This window comes from Erithacus rubecula (genome assembly GCF_903797595.1).
Source record: "Erithacus rubecula genome assembly, chromosome: 2".
Lineage (NCBI taxonomy): Eukaryota > Metazoa > Chordata > Aves > Passeriformes > Muscicapidae > Erithacus > Erithacus rubecula.
The window spans coordinates 100226867-100247268 of NC_136685.1; the positions used below are offsets into that span (position 1 = coordinate 100226867).

General features: G+C 38.1%; 1 protein-coding gene across 12 annotated transcripts in view; it reads right to left on the minus strand.

The window, feature by feature from the left end:
* The window catches only part of EHBP1 (EH domain binding protein 1), a 205229-nt gene that overhangs the window by 68272 nt on the left and 116555 nt on the right, over positions 1-20402 (minus strand). For 10 of the 12 annotated variants that reach the window (XM_079324077.1, XM_079324076.1, XM_079324075.1 and 7 more), the window contains 4 exons: positions 10989-11167; positions 10303-10351; positions 3355-4269; positions 1270-1413 (listed from right to left, as the gene is read on the minus strand). In XM_079324077.1, the coding sequence (XP_079180203.1) occupies positions 1270-1413; positions 3355-4269; positions 10303-10351; positions 10989-11167 (1287 nt within the window). The remainder of the gene's footprint in view (positions 1-1269; positions 1414-3354; positions 4270-10302; positions 10352-10988; positions 11168-20402) is intronic. The other 2 variants (XM_079324068.1, XM_079324067.1) reach the window with 1 other exon arrangement.

Sequence of the window (20402 nt, forward strand, 5' to 3'; positions counted from 1 at the left end):
AAAGAGATGAACAGGGTTTTTTTGGACTGTAAAAACAAATTAAAAATATTACCCTGAGGCAGAAGAGCTGACAGGGAAGATTTCAGCTCAAACAATGAAATACTAGCAAAGTTGTAAAACCTTTGAAAATAGGAGCTTGTAATAAAAAATGTTAGGCAACTTTAATTACAGTTGTTTCTGCCTGAGTAGCTGTCTATAGTAACTGTCCTCTAATGCCATTTTCTTTATGAAAGGATAATTAAAAAAAAAAAAACCAAAGTGAAATTTATACTAAAATATACATATCTAGAAAAAACTTAAAAAACAAAATAATAAAAAATTAGTTTATATATTATAAGAATAAGTATATAAGTAAGACTTGTGTGCATATACAAATATATTTCAAAGTAAAATGAAGTGTCAGTCTACGGGGAGGAATTTCTATAAAAAAGAAAAACCAGCATGGATCCAAGAGAGTTAAGAAAATAAAATGAAACATGTAAATCACTGTCTTCATTTTTTGATTGTGTGATCCCATTCCTGTAAAGAGAAGAATCTGCCCCTCAGGACTCGGCTCTGAAAGGTTGGAATCTGTAAAGATTCCAGCCTTTCTCTCTATCATTATTTGTCAGTTACATTTACATTCTCAGTTGCCAATACAGTCTCTAACATGCAATAGTTAGAATCACAAAACCTGCATTGCAAAGGTTTGCATAAAAATTAATTAGCTTTCATCTCCAGAGAGTAAAGATCCTTCCAGGTCACCGTGGAAGCCACTGGAGATGCAACCACAGCTACTTCTGCACTGGATCTCATTCCCCAGTTCCACTTTCCTCTCTCACCAGCATAATCAACTTTGGTGATAAAAAGGAATGGTTTCATCAACTCTTTTAAAAGACTGACATAAGCAGCTCCATTCACTGAAACGACACTTCTAAAGCAGCAAGGAGCTCACATCAGAGGCTCAAGGAAATGATTTACATTAACTGAAAAGAAGTAATCAGAAGTAGCACAAATTACTACACTATTGCTTAACAAGTAATGTTTGAGTTTCATCCCACCAGAAACTGCAGTGCCAATCAAAGAAGGTGCTCCCAGACTTCCAGGAAAGCTGGAGACACCTTTCTATTGGCCATAACACCAGGAGAAAAAGATTTTAAAAATGAATGAAGGACACGCAACACATCAAACATGGAGAAGAAATACTCTGCAAGGACATGCCCCCCGCCATGACAGCACACACAATGCATTGTAACTCTGCAAACTGCAAGACTAGCCAGTGTTTCTTACATCGTTCAGCTGCTTATTGCGGGCTGGGATGAGGGTACTGGTTAGCTGCTTATTCCCTGCCTTTAATGCTGCATCTCTTCTTGCTTGCTCAAGCAGAACTCTCGCTCGTTCTTTAAGTTCTTCCTGTCTTGACAACATACGTTGCTTAAAAATAAAGAAATACAATTAACAGCAAGGCAGCCTCAGGGTACTGAACGTTTATACAGTAGTTAATAGCCAGCAGCCTTCCTATACAATAAAGGTCAGGAGCCACATGAATTATGTCTTCATGAGGTGACAGAGCATTCTACAGAAATGAAGAGATGATCAAAATGTAAAAAAGAAAGTCATAGGCCTTTATAATGTAAATAGGAGCTCTCTACCTTCCCCTTAAAACTTAATTTCTACCAATATTTAATGCCTTTAAACTGCAGATGTGGAAAAAACCCAACTGGCTTCATAGAAGCCATGTCAAACGTGCTATGTGTTTACTTATTTACTTTAATATGTATGCAAATATGGCTACAACAAAAGTGCTTTGTTGGCTACTTATACAGGTACCACTCACTTATAACTTAAATTGAATACAAAGAGGCTGGGTACAAGGCAAAAAACCCTTCAAAAATACCTGCTTCTACTGAATTTATGAATAGGCACAAGAAAGCCCCTTCTTCATACAAAGGACTGAGTATTTGCAGAGCAGAAATAGCAAAAGGGGGTTCTGCACAGGCAACACGAGAACATGAGCAGCTCCCAGGCAGACACACTCCCAAGGGCTGGTTTCTTAGTCAAGGTCAACTATGAAGAGTGGGAAAATGCATTTCTACATGGGCCAGGGCTGGGACAGGCGCTGCCTGCAGTGCTCCTGCAACAACCACGTGTAAATGGAGGTGGTTGACTTTAACCAACAACTGAGTGTAGGTTCAGAGGGAGCCTCAAGTCTGAGATTTTATTACCATGTGCAAATGCACCAATAATTAACAACAAAGAACTGCCTTTAAAGCCAACTCTTGCTTTTTCTTGGCCTGTTGCAACCTTGCCCATGAAAATCTTCACAGAGGACAAATCCTGTCTCCTCCTGCTCTTTTATTCTGTATGGGCCAAGCTATTCCTTTCTCATCCAGTGTACAAAGATGATGATGGTGATGATGATGATGAAAAGAAACTCACAAGACTTCACTGATTAAAGGAAAGAAATTAGCTGGATCTGGAATCAGCATTTGGTCATTATCACTCATCTATATACTGCCCCTCTTGCAGTAAAATGATCTTTATGGTGCTTACTCAGAAAAAAAAACCCCATAAAAATATTTGAAGCAATTCACACTACCAAAATCTGGATATATTATTTTCTTACCAGAGCTAATGGCACAAAGCCCAAACTCAAGAAAACTCTTGAAATTTTAAGCCTGCTTTGGCATTTTTGTAAGTGGAGGTGATAACATGTTTTACATAATTTTATGATGATATGATTTATTGATAATACTTAGCAAATATATATAATATTCAACTTCCATTCTCACAATAAATCTGCAAGGTAGGTGGGCATACACTGTTATCTTTATAGATGGGAAAATGACATTGTGGTGAAGTAACATGCCTTAGGCTATTCAATGGAAAGCAGCATAATTTAACAGTCTGGAGTTTCTACCTCACCATCTTGGCTATGTTCATGAGATTCCGTGGTTTCCCAGACAGGATTCTGAAATACCTTCAGTAAATGTTAAGGCATTCAAAGCTTTACATTTCCTAATGAATTTATGTCTTTTTCCAGTTTTTGCTTCAGTATGCAACACTCAGAGGAAATGAGTTGCAACAGACAGTGGCAAAAGCTTTGGAGCCATCTTTGAGATAGCTGACAACACAAATTTCTTTAATTGAAGAGAGATTGAAAAGATCAACAGTGGAAAATTGTCTATAAATTAGTTTTTCATGTAATGATTGTTTTTCAGTACCACCTACTTCTCAGGCAAAATATTTTTTGCCCAAAAATAAAAATGCATTGCTCACCTCACCATTTATGCCAAAGATTTGGTGTAAATTACAAAGACAGAGAAAGAACTTGAACAGACTCTCCATCCTAATTCACACACATAAATGTCTTACCTGGGCTGTTTTTGCAGTTTGATCTGCATGATTTAAAGCTGTTCTGGCATCACCGTCAGAATCAGATTCTGTTTGCCTCGGAGAAGCATGTGGCTTCTTTGCAAGATCCATATCCATATTATAGGAGTATCCAGCCTTGGAAGTAGGAGATAAACTCGGTTTTGTGACAGGTGAACTGGGATCTGCTCTTGTGCTCTCTGTGGATCCTATATATCCCAGCTTTTCTTGCTCTGAGAAACCAGGGGTACTGTCTAAGCTCTGGTGTCTCTTCTTGTTGTTATCTTCACAAGCAACTGTGGGAGACATATCCTCTTTTTGATCACTGACATGTGCTAAGTCACTGAAGTCTAAAGTGTCAGTTATCAGCAATTTCTTCCTTCCCAATGCAGGCTGCACTTGTGTTGTGTCTGTACTGCCACACTTCCCCATTTCTTCAGATGCAGAAGTCCTTCCAGAACTCTGCTGGGATTTCTGTGGATCCGTGTCGCTTCGAGTCCTGCGTGAAGAAGGGGAAGCCGTGCTGGGGCTCAAGTGGTCATCGGGAGTCTGGTGCTCGCTCTCCGACTCGCCGACGCCGCTGTCGTTGACGAACACGGAGTCGTCCTGTGAGGCGAAGTCAGCCAAGCCGCCGTCGGGCGGGTGCAGCTCGGGCTCCCGCTTCAGGTCGCTCAGCTCCGCGTAGAACTTCTCCTGGTCCACGGAACTGTTCGTGTCCGTTTCGTAGTTGCCCACTTTGTAGGTGCTCTTACTGCTGTTCTCCTCGATCTGAACCACATTGAGCTCCTGCCCGCAGAAATGGGCCCTGATCTGGTAGAGATAGGTCATGACGGTCAGTTTGTCGGGGATGGCTAACAACACCATGTCCGAAGGCTCCAGCAACCGCGATATTCCCAAGCTGGCGAACCCGTCGTAGGCCTTTGAAACAGACAAAATAAAGATCACGCTGTGGCCATTTCCTACCTATCAAAGCATCTCAAGAATGCAAGTGGGAGTTTCACTCAAAATAAGCAAGACTAAAACACATCCAATATTGGCTCAGAACATGGCTCTGACTCTATTACTTATTATTCTTTTGGCTTCATTATAGTCATTACTACTTTTTGGTGTACCATCCAACATCCAGCTCAATGTTTTTTCCTGATGGCTTCTACATATGGCCTGGGAGATCTTCACAGCAAAGCAAACTGAAAGAAGGTAACCAGCAAAAACTCTCAAATGGCATTTTTTAAAAGTATTTTTAACATACTTCAGTGCCATTCAATACCAAAAACTTCTGTTACTCAAAATTATGACACTTCCATGAGTAAACAGCTATCCATGAAAGCGCAGCTTGAAAACCCTTCTTTTTGCCCTATGAAAACCTATCAATATCTTAAATAGTTCTCACTCAAGTAGCAGGAAACAAGCAAACAAAAAAAGTCTAAGAGTTGGACCAGAGGAAAGAAAAAGAACTCAGGACGGCTTTTTAAGATAAGGAACAAAGATATAAGAAACACGACACTAATCCATATTGAGCTTTATCACTGATGATCAACCTTCTGCCTTCTATTGGTCATGTAATTGCAGTGATTCCTGCTGATGAAAAACTATGCCCAGATAGCCAAAAGAACACTGCCACAGATTACTTGACACTAGACATAAATCACATTAATCCATCAAGCAAATGCATTTTAGAAACATTTGTTGATGCTAAATTTAAAAGAAAGAGAGAGTGAAAATCATTCCCATGTCATTTTACTTTCTAAAAGCTAAACAGTTGCAAGCCTCCTGCTTTATGAGGCCACATTGTCTTCTTTCACTGCTGGCCCTTTAAGTGAGTGGGCTTGGTGCATCAGGTTTTTCTAGTTTTGAAGAATTAAAGCCGTTTCTCAATTTACAATTAATTATTACTATCCTGGATTAACCTTGGAAGACAATATTGTGTTTCAAGGAAGCCTTTAAAAGGCCTCCTGTTAGCATAGATGCACTCAGTTAAAGCATGTGAGCTTCTCCTCCCCCAGGAATCCTGCAGCTCCTTTTCACCATATCCTGAAGGGGCTTACAATGTTCATCTTACAATGATCCTACACTATTATGAACAAAAGCAGATGCTAAATTTAAGACATGGATAAGAAAACTGTCCTTTTACAAGGGAACAGTAACACACATCATTGGCTTCAACTCTTCAACTTTACCTTAAATTTTTCCTTAATTTCTTTAGTTTTAAAAGAACAGAGAAAAAAAATAGAACAATTATAGGTGCTTATTTTTAAATCCTCTTGGTTTTCATATTACTTAGTACTCAACAATGAGACAGAATGTGGGGCTAGGGTGGTCTGCTCCTGGCAGACCCAGATATTATGTTTGCTCTAAGAAAAGGAGGCTTTTTCCTCCTCCTTGCAATGTCATTCCCTACTCAATTGTCAAATACCTTTCACTTCAGCTGTTTCTCAAACTCTGCTTCCAAAAGCAGAAGGAATTTTTATAAATATTTATCTTCCTGAAATTCTGCATGTCTCCCCTCATGCTCAGGTATAACTTTCCAAAGCACTTCCGGTGAAGGATTTTTATATCATTATAACAAATGATTCACAGAGTTTATCTAGACACAGAAATTATCTGAATAATTTATTTTTAAGTTCTTCTGGCTCTTCCCAAGCAAGATGATTTGGCCTAAAATCACTGCTGGTATTTGGTGTGAAATTTATTGGGAAGTTCATTATTATGAGAGATTGTTATGCCATTTATAAATACAGAGCTGTGCTTAGATATAAGAGTAGCAGCAGCAAACATGACTGATGTATTTGCTGATACAAAACTCCAGATAGAGCAGAACAGCAGCAAAATGATAGGTGGGAGGGAATGGCAGCAACTTAGATGGTAGAAGAGAGACAGCAGGCATTTACAGTGTCTAGGGAAACAGAGGTGGAGGAGCAGGATCAGGCTGGCTGTGGAGGAGAGGGAGACAAGATGGGTGAAACTGAACAGAGCACAGAGAGCAGCAAGTTAAGGGAGAGCACTGCAGGGATTTGGGTGGGCAGCCCAAGGCATGGCAGATACCAGGAATGATGAATGCCCATACAAGAGCAGAAACCAGGCTGGGCATGAACACGTAGCAAGCCACCCTTGTTGTCTGTGGACCAAAGGTAATGCCAGGATGTGTTGCTTGCTAAGTGGGTCAGTGCTGATTCAGTGGCATAAATAACTTGTTACCCCGCACTACAGGTAGTGGGGGTTACCATCTGAAGAATGACAGGACTTAGGGACAGACATAGCAGATCAGAGCAGCCAAAGCCCATAGGCATGGCTTGACCTGAACTCCTTTTATACTCTCAATTTGTTATTTATGTGCAAATAAAGCTAAATTCTATGAGTATCTCCAAGGGTCTATAAAATGAAGGTAGGCACAGTGTTTCAGGATTGTCAGGAAAGGTACTTGCTTAGAAGTAACACTACAGCAGGACTGAATTTGGAGTGATGGATATTCTCAGTACAGCTGCAATCACTTTTTGTTGGCTGATCAGTTCTTCTGGTGATGCCTGGGATTAAACACAGTTATTTCCTGATGATGCCTAACACCTATTTCTCATCCCCTCTCATTCTCATCAACATTTTTGCTTCTCTCCTTTCAAAGTACACTAGATATGTAGATTGGCATGCCAATGTTCTACAGACAGTAGCTCTAGAATTAGCATTGTGTGTTCTGGATGTGTCCATACAGAAGTATGTGATAGGTTTTATTCACTACTGGAAAAGCTGGGAGTTTCCTGATACTCCAGCATATTTATAACTGCCTCATACTTCTAACTATGCAACATGGTATTAACAGAGTAAATTTTCCAAGCCAAATTACATTTGTTAAACAGAGGCAAAACTCAGCCTTGATTTTTGCAAATGTTTATTTTGCTGCATGTACATGATCCTACTGATGCCAACAAGCTTCTCCTACACATGCAATTAGATATGTTCTTATGACTTTGTGGAATCAAATTGTAGAGGTGAACATGAACACCTATTATAAAAACATAACTCCAGCTTCAAGGTAAGGAATCATTTCCATTTTGACTCAATGCTACCCCTCTAAGTCTAATTCTTCTATTTAAATGTATAATTCAAAAGGATTCCTTTTTAAAATTGAATATTTTATTAAGATGATCACTCAAGTTCAAATGTGTGGAGGAGTTTGTTAGAAATGGCCAAGAACTGGGGAGCATCATAAATATTGAAAGTGTCAGTTGAACATCCAAAAGATATACCCACATGATAAAGGAAACAAGCTTAGCTAAACAATAATTAAAATCAGAAATTAATTATTAGAACCATACTGTTGAGCCCTTCTACATCTCATTTCTTCATCTCATCAAAGATCCAGCCCATGCCTTATTTAGTAGCTTATATTCTTTAGGTGCAGGGCACATTATTAGCTACACAACATATTTCTGTTGTTGATAAGGAACTATAGTGTCACTATATATTTTAAATTAATTTAAATTTAATTATTATTTAATAATAATCAAATTGACATATTAAATCAAATTATCTGTTTAATGCTACTAGGAAGGCAATATGGAGAGTTAGCTATCTGAGATTTAAGTAGAAACATAACTCTTTGGACTAGGTGGGAAAGTATCCCTGTAATGTTTGTGATTTTCTCAAAGATAATCCTGGTTTCTCTTTTGTTCCAGACAGACATCTGAATTTGCAATGTGCACCAAAAATACCTTCCAATTCTGATGCCAGTGTAGTAGTTGTTTGGGATTTTTTAATATATGTATATTCAGGACACTAAGCCTATTTACCTATCTCCCAATGAAGTTTTTTCTTTTTTTTAATCTACTGACAAGCTGATTGACAGACATCAATTGGGATCCATCAGCACAAGCACCACAGGCAGTATTCCAATCATTTCCCAGCTCTGCAACACACTGACATATTGGCCAAGATCAGATGTCACAGGTAAATACCCTTTTTTATTCAGCATCAGTGGCAGCACCCAATGGGCAAGTGGTTAATATGTGTTATAAAGAACCTCTGATGATGTGCTTTTTGTAAGAGTGCATTTCCATCTGTAATTATACTCAGTATTTGCACTGAAACAGTTGTCTCTTAAGATTTCTTATTTTTTTAAATTAAAATACAAACAAGGTCGTGCACTTATAAAAGCTATACTCTTATGGGCTAACCTTTAATCTATGACTTTCTTCTTGGGGAGGCAGAAAAACATTTCAAAAAAGAAAAAAATTAAACAAGAAAAAAAAAAAAGAGCTGCTTCAGACAAAGAAAATCATCCTATTCATCCAAAGATGTTATTTTAATTGGTTAGGAGGAATCATTGTCAAATGTGTTACATATCTGCATGGAATTTCTAGGCAGCCATTGTAGCAGTGCTGCATTCACTCCAACCAAGGGCACACGGGGTTATCTGGCAGAACTGTGTGAGACCAGGAAATAAATCTGCAGGAAGCAACTGAGATACTCAGTGTAGCTGTCAGGCAAAGGCTGGAAAAGTGATGAAAGAAAAAAAATCTGCACAATAACAACAATCACTATTTCTTCAATTCTGGGAACTCTATCCTGTTAGAAAGACAGGCTAAAAAGTTCCCTGTTTGCCATCACAGTTTCACAAAGAAAAGATGACTGATCAAACTGCTAACATTTTAAATTAATAATCTATTCATTCTTTTTTTTAATCCAGCTCAATTAGGCCAGACGCTCAACAAAACTCAAAGTACAAAAACATATGGTCACAGAAAATACTGTGATGTCACAGATAATCCACTTAGGTCATTGTAAGTCTTCCTATTATTATGAAAAAAAACATCATCAGCCAAATACTCATTAGATAGGAGCAGCTCAGAGATACTTCATTATTTATAATACTTAAGTACTAAATTAAAGACAAGTAACTCCTTGCCTAACACATAAGTGTGCAGGCACATTAAAATAAAACCAAAAAGAATTTCAATAAAGCATTTTCAGAAATTCCATGTAAGTAAATAATACTAGATTGTAGATATGTTTGCTATATAATATTGAACTTGGTTAATTTATTCAAAGTATATTTTTATACCTTCATCCTAATTAAATTTAGTTACTTTCAAAGCAGTATAAAAATAAAATCACAGCATTAAAAAGGCAGATACTTAAAACAATTTTCAGATGATCTTCAGGAATAATTTTATTATCAGTGACTCACATGAAAATTGTAATTTCTAAACATGTCCCTAGGGCCCAACTGAAGCTTGTAACATGTCTAAAATAGTGAGCAGAAATAAACAGTCTTCTGGTGATTCCCAAACTGAATTCCTGCTTCTTCCAGAGAAACTTTTTAAATCTTGCACTTACAAAGGGTGGTTTAAAACAGTTGCACAGCACAAGGCTATTAACTATTTTGCTATCATCTAATTTATTTCTAAAGTAATACCTCAACACCTTTTATCCTAAACCTCCCATGTTGTGCACACCACTTCATTCAGGCAATGTAGTGTAAAAGTAGGTGTAAAATCTCATCTTTAAAAATATAACAATCACTATCAAAGCAAAATCAATCATGCCCAGTTCCCAGAGTCCTGTTAAAGCAACAGCAAGAGAAGCCTTGTGTGCCACAGCCCAAGAGCAGTTACATTTTTCATTTGTTTAATTACGTGTCTGATTGGAAAAATCAGAGCAGTGCTCACAGAAAGCTGGCCAGGCCCTCCCTCTGCTCTCACAGTTAATGTAGGCCATACAAATACTAAACACTAATGCCAGCCTTCACTTGTTGAGAATGCTAAAACCACGACAAACTCGAGTCAATAATGCATCCGATTGGAACGGCGGGAGGCCGAATACCTTCTGTGAGCCACAGTTATGACCTTACAAAACAACCCCCCTTTCCCAAAATTAATAAAAACCTGCAGTGAAGTCAAAATTGAGCCTATGGTTTTCTTGTTGTTGTTTTTGGGGTTTTTTCTGCCTGGCAGTTCTTACCTTTTTGTTGTTCTCTTTAATATCTTGAGGATTCAGGGACTTGTAGTCACTGAGGGGGAAAATGGCACAGTGGGTATATACAGCATTTGATAAAAGCAGCAGTTTTAAAACAAACTAAATCTAAAAATTTGACATACAATAATATCATACAGTAACTAGCAATTTCACAGCAATTCAATCAACAAAACTAATAGTGTGGAAAATTAAAGGAATAAATAAATAAATAAATAAATAAACACCGATTACATGTTTCATTGCCTGAAGCTCTCCATCTAAAAAAGAAGTTAAGGCAGGGACTAGAGGCCAGCCTTGACAACCAAATTTACCAGGAGGTAATCCGTCCTTGTCAGCATACAAAGAGCTTATTCCTCTCATCTCATTTCAACACTGGCGCAATTCTCATAATCATCTTGAAGTCAGTTCTTTGTATAAGATTAAGAAGAAGAAAAACAAATCACAGAGAGGGAAGAAATAATTGTTTATGAAACAAGGGAGAGCAAAGAGGTCACAAACTTTGAGCATTCATAAACCTGGTTTCTTAGAAAGGACGGTTCTCTGCTTGAAAGCAAAAGGTGAAAACAGTTCAGCACCTAAAACTCAGTAGTATATGATTTTTAAGTTAAAAAATTGTTCAGTATTTCTATGAGAGTTAGTTTATGCAAGCATAAGTAAGTAAGACAACTTACATCAGGTCTGGTCTAAAGTGATGTAATATTGCACAGAAGGATAGACCGTTTCTCCACGACGTGGTAAAATTGGTGATTTTCACTCCCCTATAGTTTTTTGTAACTTCTTTGCACCACACGAGCAATGACTGACTAGCATTTGGCTTTCTCCCCAAAACAGGACTTGGTATTGGGCTTGGCTGGAAAGAAAAAAAAAAGAAAATAAAAAGAGAGAAGATAAAAGAATTTAATGGAAGATGAGAATTAACATTAATTGACCTAACTAGATGATCTGTATCCTTTGATGTGAGTTCAGGTCCTTCACAGCTGTCAGTTTACAATGACTGTAACTTGCAAAAGACACAAATCGCGAGTTATTATCTACAGTTGTTGCCCTAGGCACTTGTCTCCCAAGGATGCAGATATACAGGATTCCAGATCTACACAGGGGAAGAGGCCAAGAATTGTACCAGTGGAAACATCCGTGCTGAAACACAGCACAGCCTATGATACGCAGCCTTGAAAACACTTCCCAAAACGCAGCCATGGAAGAGCACCCCGACAAAGCCTTTCACAATCAAAGTCACGACACAGGATTGATGGATTCCTGTGGTACAGGCTCCAGAGGACAGTTCTTGGTGCTCTTTCTGTGCCAGTGAGGGATTGCATAAAGGTAATTATGGCACCGTGTTTCTGAACAGCCACTTCCAACCTCACCCGAACAGCCGCCTCTTCCAGGCTTTAGCTTTTCTATGTGGAAAAGGAATTTCAGATCAAAACTGTTACCAGAGGGTGGTTTCTAACAAGTGCCACTAGCTAACAGCCATTAGATCATCATTAGCTGATAACGACCATTTTAAAAAAAGTTGTTTTGGCCCTTCGAGTAACATTTTTGTGTTAAACCAAGAAATAGAACACTTCAGGTATTTGGCATTTTTCAGACTATCTGTTACTCCTTAAATCAGCATACTGATTGCAGCAGATGTTTTCAAGACATACACAATTATTTCCCTAGAAAAATACTGTCACTTTAATAACTTCTTAAATCTAATAAAACAGGCAGAATGTGACTGATACAAATCCTACATCTGAACTACAGTGAAAGAACTGAGATCCCCCATTCTTTCAATGTAATATAATTAAAAGCATATATGCACAACAAACAAGTTCTTGATGCACTTTAGAGCTAGAGAGTTCCCAAATTAAGAGCAAGTAATTTACTATATTACAGCCACTTAAGTTTATGGTCAAATGGATTTACTTGTTATTGTCTATTTGTGAAAGACCAACGATGCCCCCCCTTGACTGAAGCCTGTCAGTGCTCAGCAATTAGCTGCTATCAACTCATTTGTTTTCACTGCTTCTGGGGAAAAAAAAAAAAAAAAAAAAAAAGGCACAGTCGGGGAAGTAATTTTTCACTTACTGTCACAATCATCCCTAAAAAGTTGCTGTATAAACTCACTGCCTCCTCACCAGACAGAAGCATTGCTAACTCATTTACAAAGTGCAAAAGGTATACCTTGCTGAGATTTTTTTAATACCACATTATATGTACTAAATAACTTGTTAGAAAGTGCTTACGTTTTGTAATCCTGTCAACGATTCAAATTGGCATGAACAAATCTATTAACCATGAGACAAATATCTCCAAATACACTGAATTAACAGCTTTAACAGGGATATACAAAATAGGGAAGGAAAAGCAGCAATAAATTATAAACTTTACCACGCACAAGATTTTAATCAGAGAAACACTTATTGCATAGGAGCTGCCAGCCTGTTACTTCAGATTCAGTGAAGTAATTTAGATGATGCTTTTCTCTTGTTTTCTTTACAACTTGAAGCAAAAACCAGTAATTAATCGTTGATCTCAAATTTAAGGTGCTATGCTACTTAAAAAATACTTTCTATTATAAGTTATATATATGGCAATAGCACTAGTGGGAGAAAAAAATAAGATAGAATTATCAAATTGTGGAAAGGTGATATTTTAACAAATTATTAATGCAAAAAAATACTTCTTCAAATCATAGAGCACTACTTCACAAATATATTAAATGCTAATTATAAAGGCTTAACACTTGCTGCCGAAACTCTCAACAAAAATAGTAAATTTTCCAGTCACCACCTAAATGCTTTCTGGTTAACTCTGAAATTTCCTTAGGCAATATTGCCATTTAAATGCTTTAATTACTTATCTAACAAACTGAAGATGTAACTGAATTTAAAACTAGGCTTTATAGAAGGAAATACAAAGGTATTAGAACAATAAATTTAGCAGAATTTCACACTTTATTTAGAAATGCATTTAAAAACTATCAATGTTTTAAAAGATGGATTGCAAATCCTTGAAAATCTACATTTAGGTTGGAGCTTTTTTCTGTGTTTGTCTTTCTACTTACATTAGATTTTCTACAAGCATTTTATCCAGAATACAGATTTAGGACGTGCATAATATGCATAACACACACAGTTTTCTCTTCTCTTACCTGATAAAGCAGAAATTGTATAAGGTTTTTTTTCCATGCTAATTAGTCCATGTTTTTTTGATAAAGGTGAAGTTAATACTATGACTAGTTAATACTATGTTATGCTCCTAATCACCACCTGTGTCAAAGATTTCATTATTTAATCTATGATAAAAGCTTTCAACCCCAGACACAATGGAAATACAGAAGTAAAGGCAGAACTGTGTGTGAGCACTTGACATGCCTTCAGAGGAGCTAACAAATGTTAGTTTTAGTTTCTTTTTCATGTGTATGTGAAAAATACTTATGCAAAACATTTTCCTTTGATATTTGTATGTTGGACATATTAATTACTGGCTTGGTTCAAACCCAATTGCTACCAAGTGCCTATTTCTAGCATGTATTTGCTCTATGTGATTGGTAGCAACTAATCAGATGAAATGAAAATTTAATAACTTTTTTCTTACATCATTATTTTCAGCACTGACTACACAATTCTTCTAAACGACACAGCAGTCATGACTTGCCTTTTTGAGCTCAAAGGCCAAAGTCCCTGCAAACATGGCTGGAAATGCCACTAAAAAGCCCAAGATATCCAGACCAGATTGCCAGAGCTGCTCACTGAACAACAGGTTATGGAATCTAACACAACTGGCTTCTGTCCAGCTGTGGAGCAAGCACAGAGGTTCCAGAGCTTGTCCCTCACAGGGTAGCTCAGATCTAAATGCAGCATCATGTTGGATGGATTTACCAGCTGGAGTCAGCACTGGCTTCAGGATATCTTAGTTTCACACTCAACAAAAGCACTGAAGTCTCTATTCTTCTTTTTACACATTCTGAAAGCTCAGTTAATATGTTTTATAGTGTATGCACCTTTTCTCTTGGGAGATTATCCCATCAAACCATTGCTCTACGCTAAAAAGGGGACAATAGCTTCAAGTATTAGGCTGCATCCCCACACTTGAAAATATTCAAATAAATATTTTTGCTGTTCTGAGGAACCCAGCACCAGGCACAGTGATGGCTCACACAGCAAAGGTTGAGCTGCATCCTGACACACAGCCCAACACTCAGAAGAAGAAAATCAAGACTGGAACTGTGATGAGAACATGGGGCTATGGTACTGTGACAAGCCAGGATGAAGACAGTAGGGCTCAGTCTGAGGACCTCAAGGGCTTGTAGACCAACTGCATGGGGGGAAAAGTGTTTAAAGAAAGCAAGAGTGTTGAAGACCAGATGAGAAACAGGCTGAGAGGAGTTAGGGGGAAAAAAAAAAGATTTGTAATCTAGGTGGAAGATTTATATGGTTTGAGTTTGATATTAAAAAACACAATTCCTAAAAGGGGAAAGGAGCTGAGACAACAACCCAGGACTGGTAATTATCTGCAGGAGAGGAAGCGAAGACTGAGATAGGGCTGCAAGTCAGAATAGGGAAGACATACAAACAATGAACAAGCAAGTTTTTTTCCCTCAAGAGGCATGTACAGACACTGGCCTCTAACTTATTTAACTGAGCAAAATAAAAGGGGTTTTCCCCTACCCCTATCAAAACCACGACGCTGACTGGGCTCACTGAATATTGTGCAACCATTAAAATGCAAGACAAGGTAAATGAAAGTAAGGCAGAAGTAGGTGAGTGAAAAGGTATAGCATGTGGTTGGATGTAAAAGAAGTTTAGGAAACTGAACTGAACAGTCTGAAAAGATGTATAAATGTGCAATAGAAACAAGACACCAAATACATTTCAGTCAAATAGATTATTTTATATCCTCAAAATGATATTCTAAAATTTTACTTTTTAAACAACACAGGACTTCATCCACAGCCAGGGAGTATGAGAAATTGAATATGGCTCATTTAATAGAATTTATGCCTTTGGCAAGGTCTGTATGTGTCCAATATGCATTCAATTTTGTTTATTCTGGGCTGTGGAACAGTCTGGGGTTAAGTCAAAAAGGGGTTTTTACTAGTATCAGAAATATGAAATACAGTATGGACAGAGTCTGCAAAGATAGAACAGCTTTCTGTTTTATTCCAAAAATAGAGAAAACATCCTCATGACCCAGTTGTGCTAAGATGTTCTTTACACAGAGTAGCTAGGTATTTTTCACATAGCAGGTCACCATAGGATTACAATTAACTGACACATCAAAATACAAGGAACATTGCTCTTCTTCTAGTAAGGGAAGATCATGCAAGTATCAGAAAACACACATTTCCTAGAAAGAAATGTTAGTTCTGCTATTCTGTTAACTCTGATAAACAAATTTGTCAGTTTAGGAGCAGATTCTTTAACTTTGTGCTCTCTATTTGCATGGTGCAAAATGTCTCTGGTTCCTACTGTCCCTAAAATTGAAGGAGATATGAAAACCAGCTGCTGGACACAAGTTAAAGATTCACTGAATTTGTTTCCTGTATATGATTAATAACAAGCATTTAGGTAACCTCCAGGTTTTAGCAGCAGCAGACATCTTAAAACTTCACCTTCCTCACTCTTCTGATTGTGCCTACAGCTAATGCGGATACAAAATAAAATATAAACTTTTATCTCAAAAGCCTTAGGCATATGCTTGTAATTGTTTATCATTTTACAGGTTTAATTTTGGCACAACCAAACCAGTTCAATCACAACCCAACCTTTAAACATCTGCCTGAGCTGACAGGATGCTCTCATGTTTGAACGTGGCAAGGTGAAGAGGAAGGTGAAATCCTTGGGACACAGCTCAAGTTAGCAGTTGGTAAAGTAGGTCTGATTAATTAATAAAAAGGATTTTCAGTTTCCTGTTATATATTTTGATGGCCAGGAGTTTGGAAAGAGCTTTTCCAAACCATGCCTGGGCAAAGAAAGAAAAGCAAGCCTACAGATGGCTGCCTCTGGTTACTTTTACTCTGAGCACTGAGCAAGTGGTCTGGTAGAAAATTACAGTATGTGATCATACATTTGAAATGTGCACATACATACAACCTACAGGTATCCAGGGCACAAAGATGGGAGAGACTTCAGTAACAAAGGCTACTTCTAAGTACCTCATTTTGTAACTTTTGTAATTATCTAGTAGCCTCCTTTTGCCTTTTACTTTGTCCAGTAATGAAGTAACATTTTCTTAGCCGAGTCTTTTAGGGTTTTGGTTTGATTTTCATTGTCAGGGATTAAAAGGATGAAAGAAGCCAAGAATTCAAAACTAAACTCTAAACCTTCAGAACCAAAATTCACAACACATCAACTGCTGGACAATTGCCTTGCTTGAGCAACAGGACACAAGGCTGTCTGCTCATGGCAATCAATTAAGAGCAAGACAGACAATTTATTTCCAGATGACAACCTCCCCCGTGGATGTTCTTAGCACAGAAGAACAGGACTGCACAGGAGTGTGGGCAGCTACCTCATCAGGCTGAGAATTTAAATTTATTAGCTAATTGCAAGGAGAAGATTATGTTAATGAACTGGTAAAAGAGAAACAAATCTCAGACAACATAATGAATTGGTTATTTATGTGGAAGTAATTTCACCTGATGGTCAGTACAGCCAGGAAAGAAGTTGCAGTGATCTCCTTCTCAGACTGAACTATTAAAAAGGGATTGGCTGAGGCTCACCTAGCTTCTCTTCCCTGAGGTCGCATAATCTCTGTCTTGAACGCCGTGTTCTCAATTAAAAATCTCAAGAAAAGGAATGTAACTCATACCATTAGGCAGCAGCCAACACGGAGCTGGGTCTCTGATGATTACATGTATTTATAATGTAACAGTATGAACAGATGACATGCAGGGATGGGGCCTCATTTTTTGCTCTCAGAAGACAGGCAGTTTCCTTGTGTCCACCTTCCTTCCTCCAGTTGTCCCGGTGGCATGTGAGCTGAACGCTCTGCTCTCATGTAATCTGTGCTGGAAGCCCAGATGAGCTACCAGGATGCTGCTGGTTCACAATCCCTGGCTCTCTGCCACGATGGGAACGTTCAGGGTTTTGGGCAGGTTGCCAGAATTAAGCAACTTAAACCACAGATGAGGAATAGCAATTTTCAAAGCTTTTAACTTTGTTAAATGTGAACTGAACTAGCAAAACGCACCTCCCTGGGCCCAAGGCTATCTCTGCCACATTTCAAAGGCCTGCAGCAAACAATGGAAGTGTTAGAGCTTGTCAGAAAAGGTCACAAGAATCTCTTCTAAAAGAAAGCACAAGGCAAACTAAAAACGAGAGTCACTGCCAATTCTTCCTAAAAACAGTGAACTCTTGTTGCTTTTGCAGGAATTTCTTTTGACAGAGCCATTAAATAAACACAAGTCATTATCCCACTCTTCTGAACATTTCAACAGACATGGTTTTTTCAGGCAACCTTCTGATGTTGGCTCATTAAAGGTGACATTGCTCAGAACTTTATAGTTACCTATTTTGTCAATCTACTGCAGCAGCATCATTTGTATTAATGTCCAACCATAGATAGATTTATGGAAGCATTAGCCTTTACCTATGAGAAATCTTTGTTTTAAATACTTGAGAACTCATCACAGATGCCAGATTTGTGCAGGTATTGCAGCAACAAAGGAAAACAATCTCTGTTTGGGTGTGCTTAGAGCACTCACTATTTTTAAGCCTGGTATTGATGTCATATGTCTGAAGACCATAGTACACCTCTTGGCTGAAACTGGAAATAAAATCAGTATATTTTACAATCCTGCATGAGGTGCTGGTACCTATGAGGTGACACCTGGCATAAAGATGGATATTCTTAAAACTCCTAAGGACAGCAAGAGAGAAATGAGAATTTAATGGGAACAAGTTTTTGCCTTGATAAACTACCGCATCAGCAGCAGACTCTATGCAAATAATCACAAGATGGAGATTAATATAAGTATTGCTTCCCTCCTCAGTGGTAAGGAGAAGATGTCCATAGATGATGGAGAGACATTTGAAATGCTCAGAACTCTTTTTCTTCAGCTGTCTTCATTCTACAAATCAGATGGAAGTTGGAGACTTGCATTACTCATAGAGACAGAAAGGTCAGATTTCAGCCCCGTGTGGAAACAGCTTAGATAAGCTAGAAACTTTTAGATCAGCTGAACACATTTAATGTAATCTTAAGGTCCTGGAAGAACCAATATGAAACATCCAAAATAAATGGTCAGTTTGGAAACTTGAACACAGGGGAGAATATTAGAAGAGTAGGAAAAGACTACATTTCCTTCTAGTCTTTAAAGGCATAAAGGACAAATAGGAATGCAGATAAGCAAATGAAAAAAAAGGTGGAACAAATAATTAAGGTCTTTCTTAGCATGTGAAAGTTAAAAGAAGACAAGCAACAAACATTAATTTGTCCTCAGCAAATCATGACTAGCAGTCCAAGTTCCTTCTACAAGAGGGAAGCAGGCTGTAGAGAAGCAGCAAATAACAAATGTAGATGAGCATCAAATAACAAATGTAGATTACAAATGTAGCTGACCTCTTTTAATTGTCCTTCAAGATGCTCTCATAAGGAAGCATGGAAAACATGGCCTTAATGAGACTCATATAGGTGCAAAACAGGCTGGAAAACTAGGTATCCAAGACTAGTTTCAAGTAACTCTTGAAATTATGCATTAAAAGGAGTTATGCAAGAGTATTTCTTAGGTTCAGTGAAAGCCTGAATTAGGAAGGTGAATGATGCACTGGACAAGAAGCTGAGATGGACATTGAATGCACTAGAAGAACTCAAATCACATAAGAAGGAGTAAAGTTCTGAAAAAAGCAGTATGAAATTCAATAGGTACAAGTGAAACATAGGAAGGAGTAATCATTTACATAAATGCAGGATGAGGAAGAACTGGTTAGGTAACAGCTCTTCACAAAAGGATATGAAGAAAACAGTCTATTCAAGCTGAACATAAAGTCAACAGCATCAGGTTGTTGTGAAAAAGACAAACATTGTACTGAGATGTACAGACAGGAATAAAGCCTGTAAGACACAGACTGCCTCTCACTCCATTCAGCATTAACAAAAATTTTATGTTCAGTTTTTCCTGATGCACAGTATAAGGAAGAAGAGCCCAAAGAAAGATTGGGGGGTGGTGGGTGGGGGGAAGCATGAAGAAAGCTGAAGCACATTTATGGTATGAGCAAGTGATAGAGGAAAGTATCATGGTAAATCATCAAGCATGTAAAATTCCAAATAAGAAAGCAAACTCGGAGCTCCACACCAGTGTTTACAGAGCCAAAGTTAAAGGCTTTACTTGCTAGAGGTCAGACATCAGGAGGAGCAATCTATAATGAAGCACTCAAGACTGCCTGGGAAGGCCATGGATGTTTCATTGCTGTTTAACAACAGGCTGCAGAAATCTTTCATTTTGTAAAGCAGAACTTAGTGCTTGTGCAGGTGGAAAGACCAAGTGTTCTTTTGGATGTGCTTCAGACCAATATTCTCTGCCCCTTACCTCCAGAGCCTACAGCTCACACGGGCTGCTGCCATCAGGGAGCAGGAACCTGGCAGAGCTTCCTTCTGTGCTCTGGCAGCACAGGAAGCAAGCTGGAAACCCCCTAATTCCCACCAAACAACACTTCACACTGGACTCATGGTTCAATCACCAAAAAAAAAAAAAAAACAAACCAAAAACATTTTCCATTTTAAAAATTAATCCTAGCAGGAGGTCCTGATATTATTTGTTCCATAAGAACAAATAATTCCCCTGTTAAACAGATTCCCTGTTAACCAATTCCCCTGTTAAACAGATCTCCTTGCAAAGCACAGCATATTTTGCTTTTTTCCTGGCACACAGCTGTCTGAATACACAGGAAGTTCAACAACCACTGACAACTCTCCAAATTAAAACCTGTAAGTTGTACAGTTTACAACTCTCTCAGTTGTTTAGGAGACTGGCTATTGACTATAACTCCAACTGCTCCTTGAGAGGACTGCCAGAGAGGAAGGCTCTCTCCCAGTCAGCACATTTCTACAGAGTGACAAAGCCACTGTAAAGTCCAGGATACACTAGAAAGGTT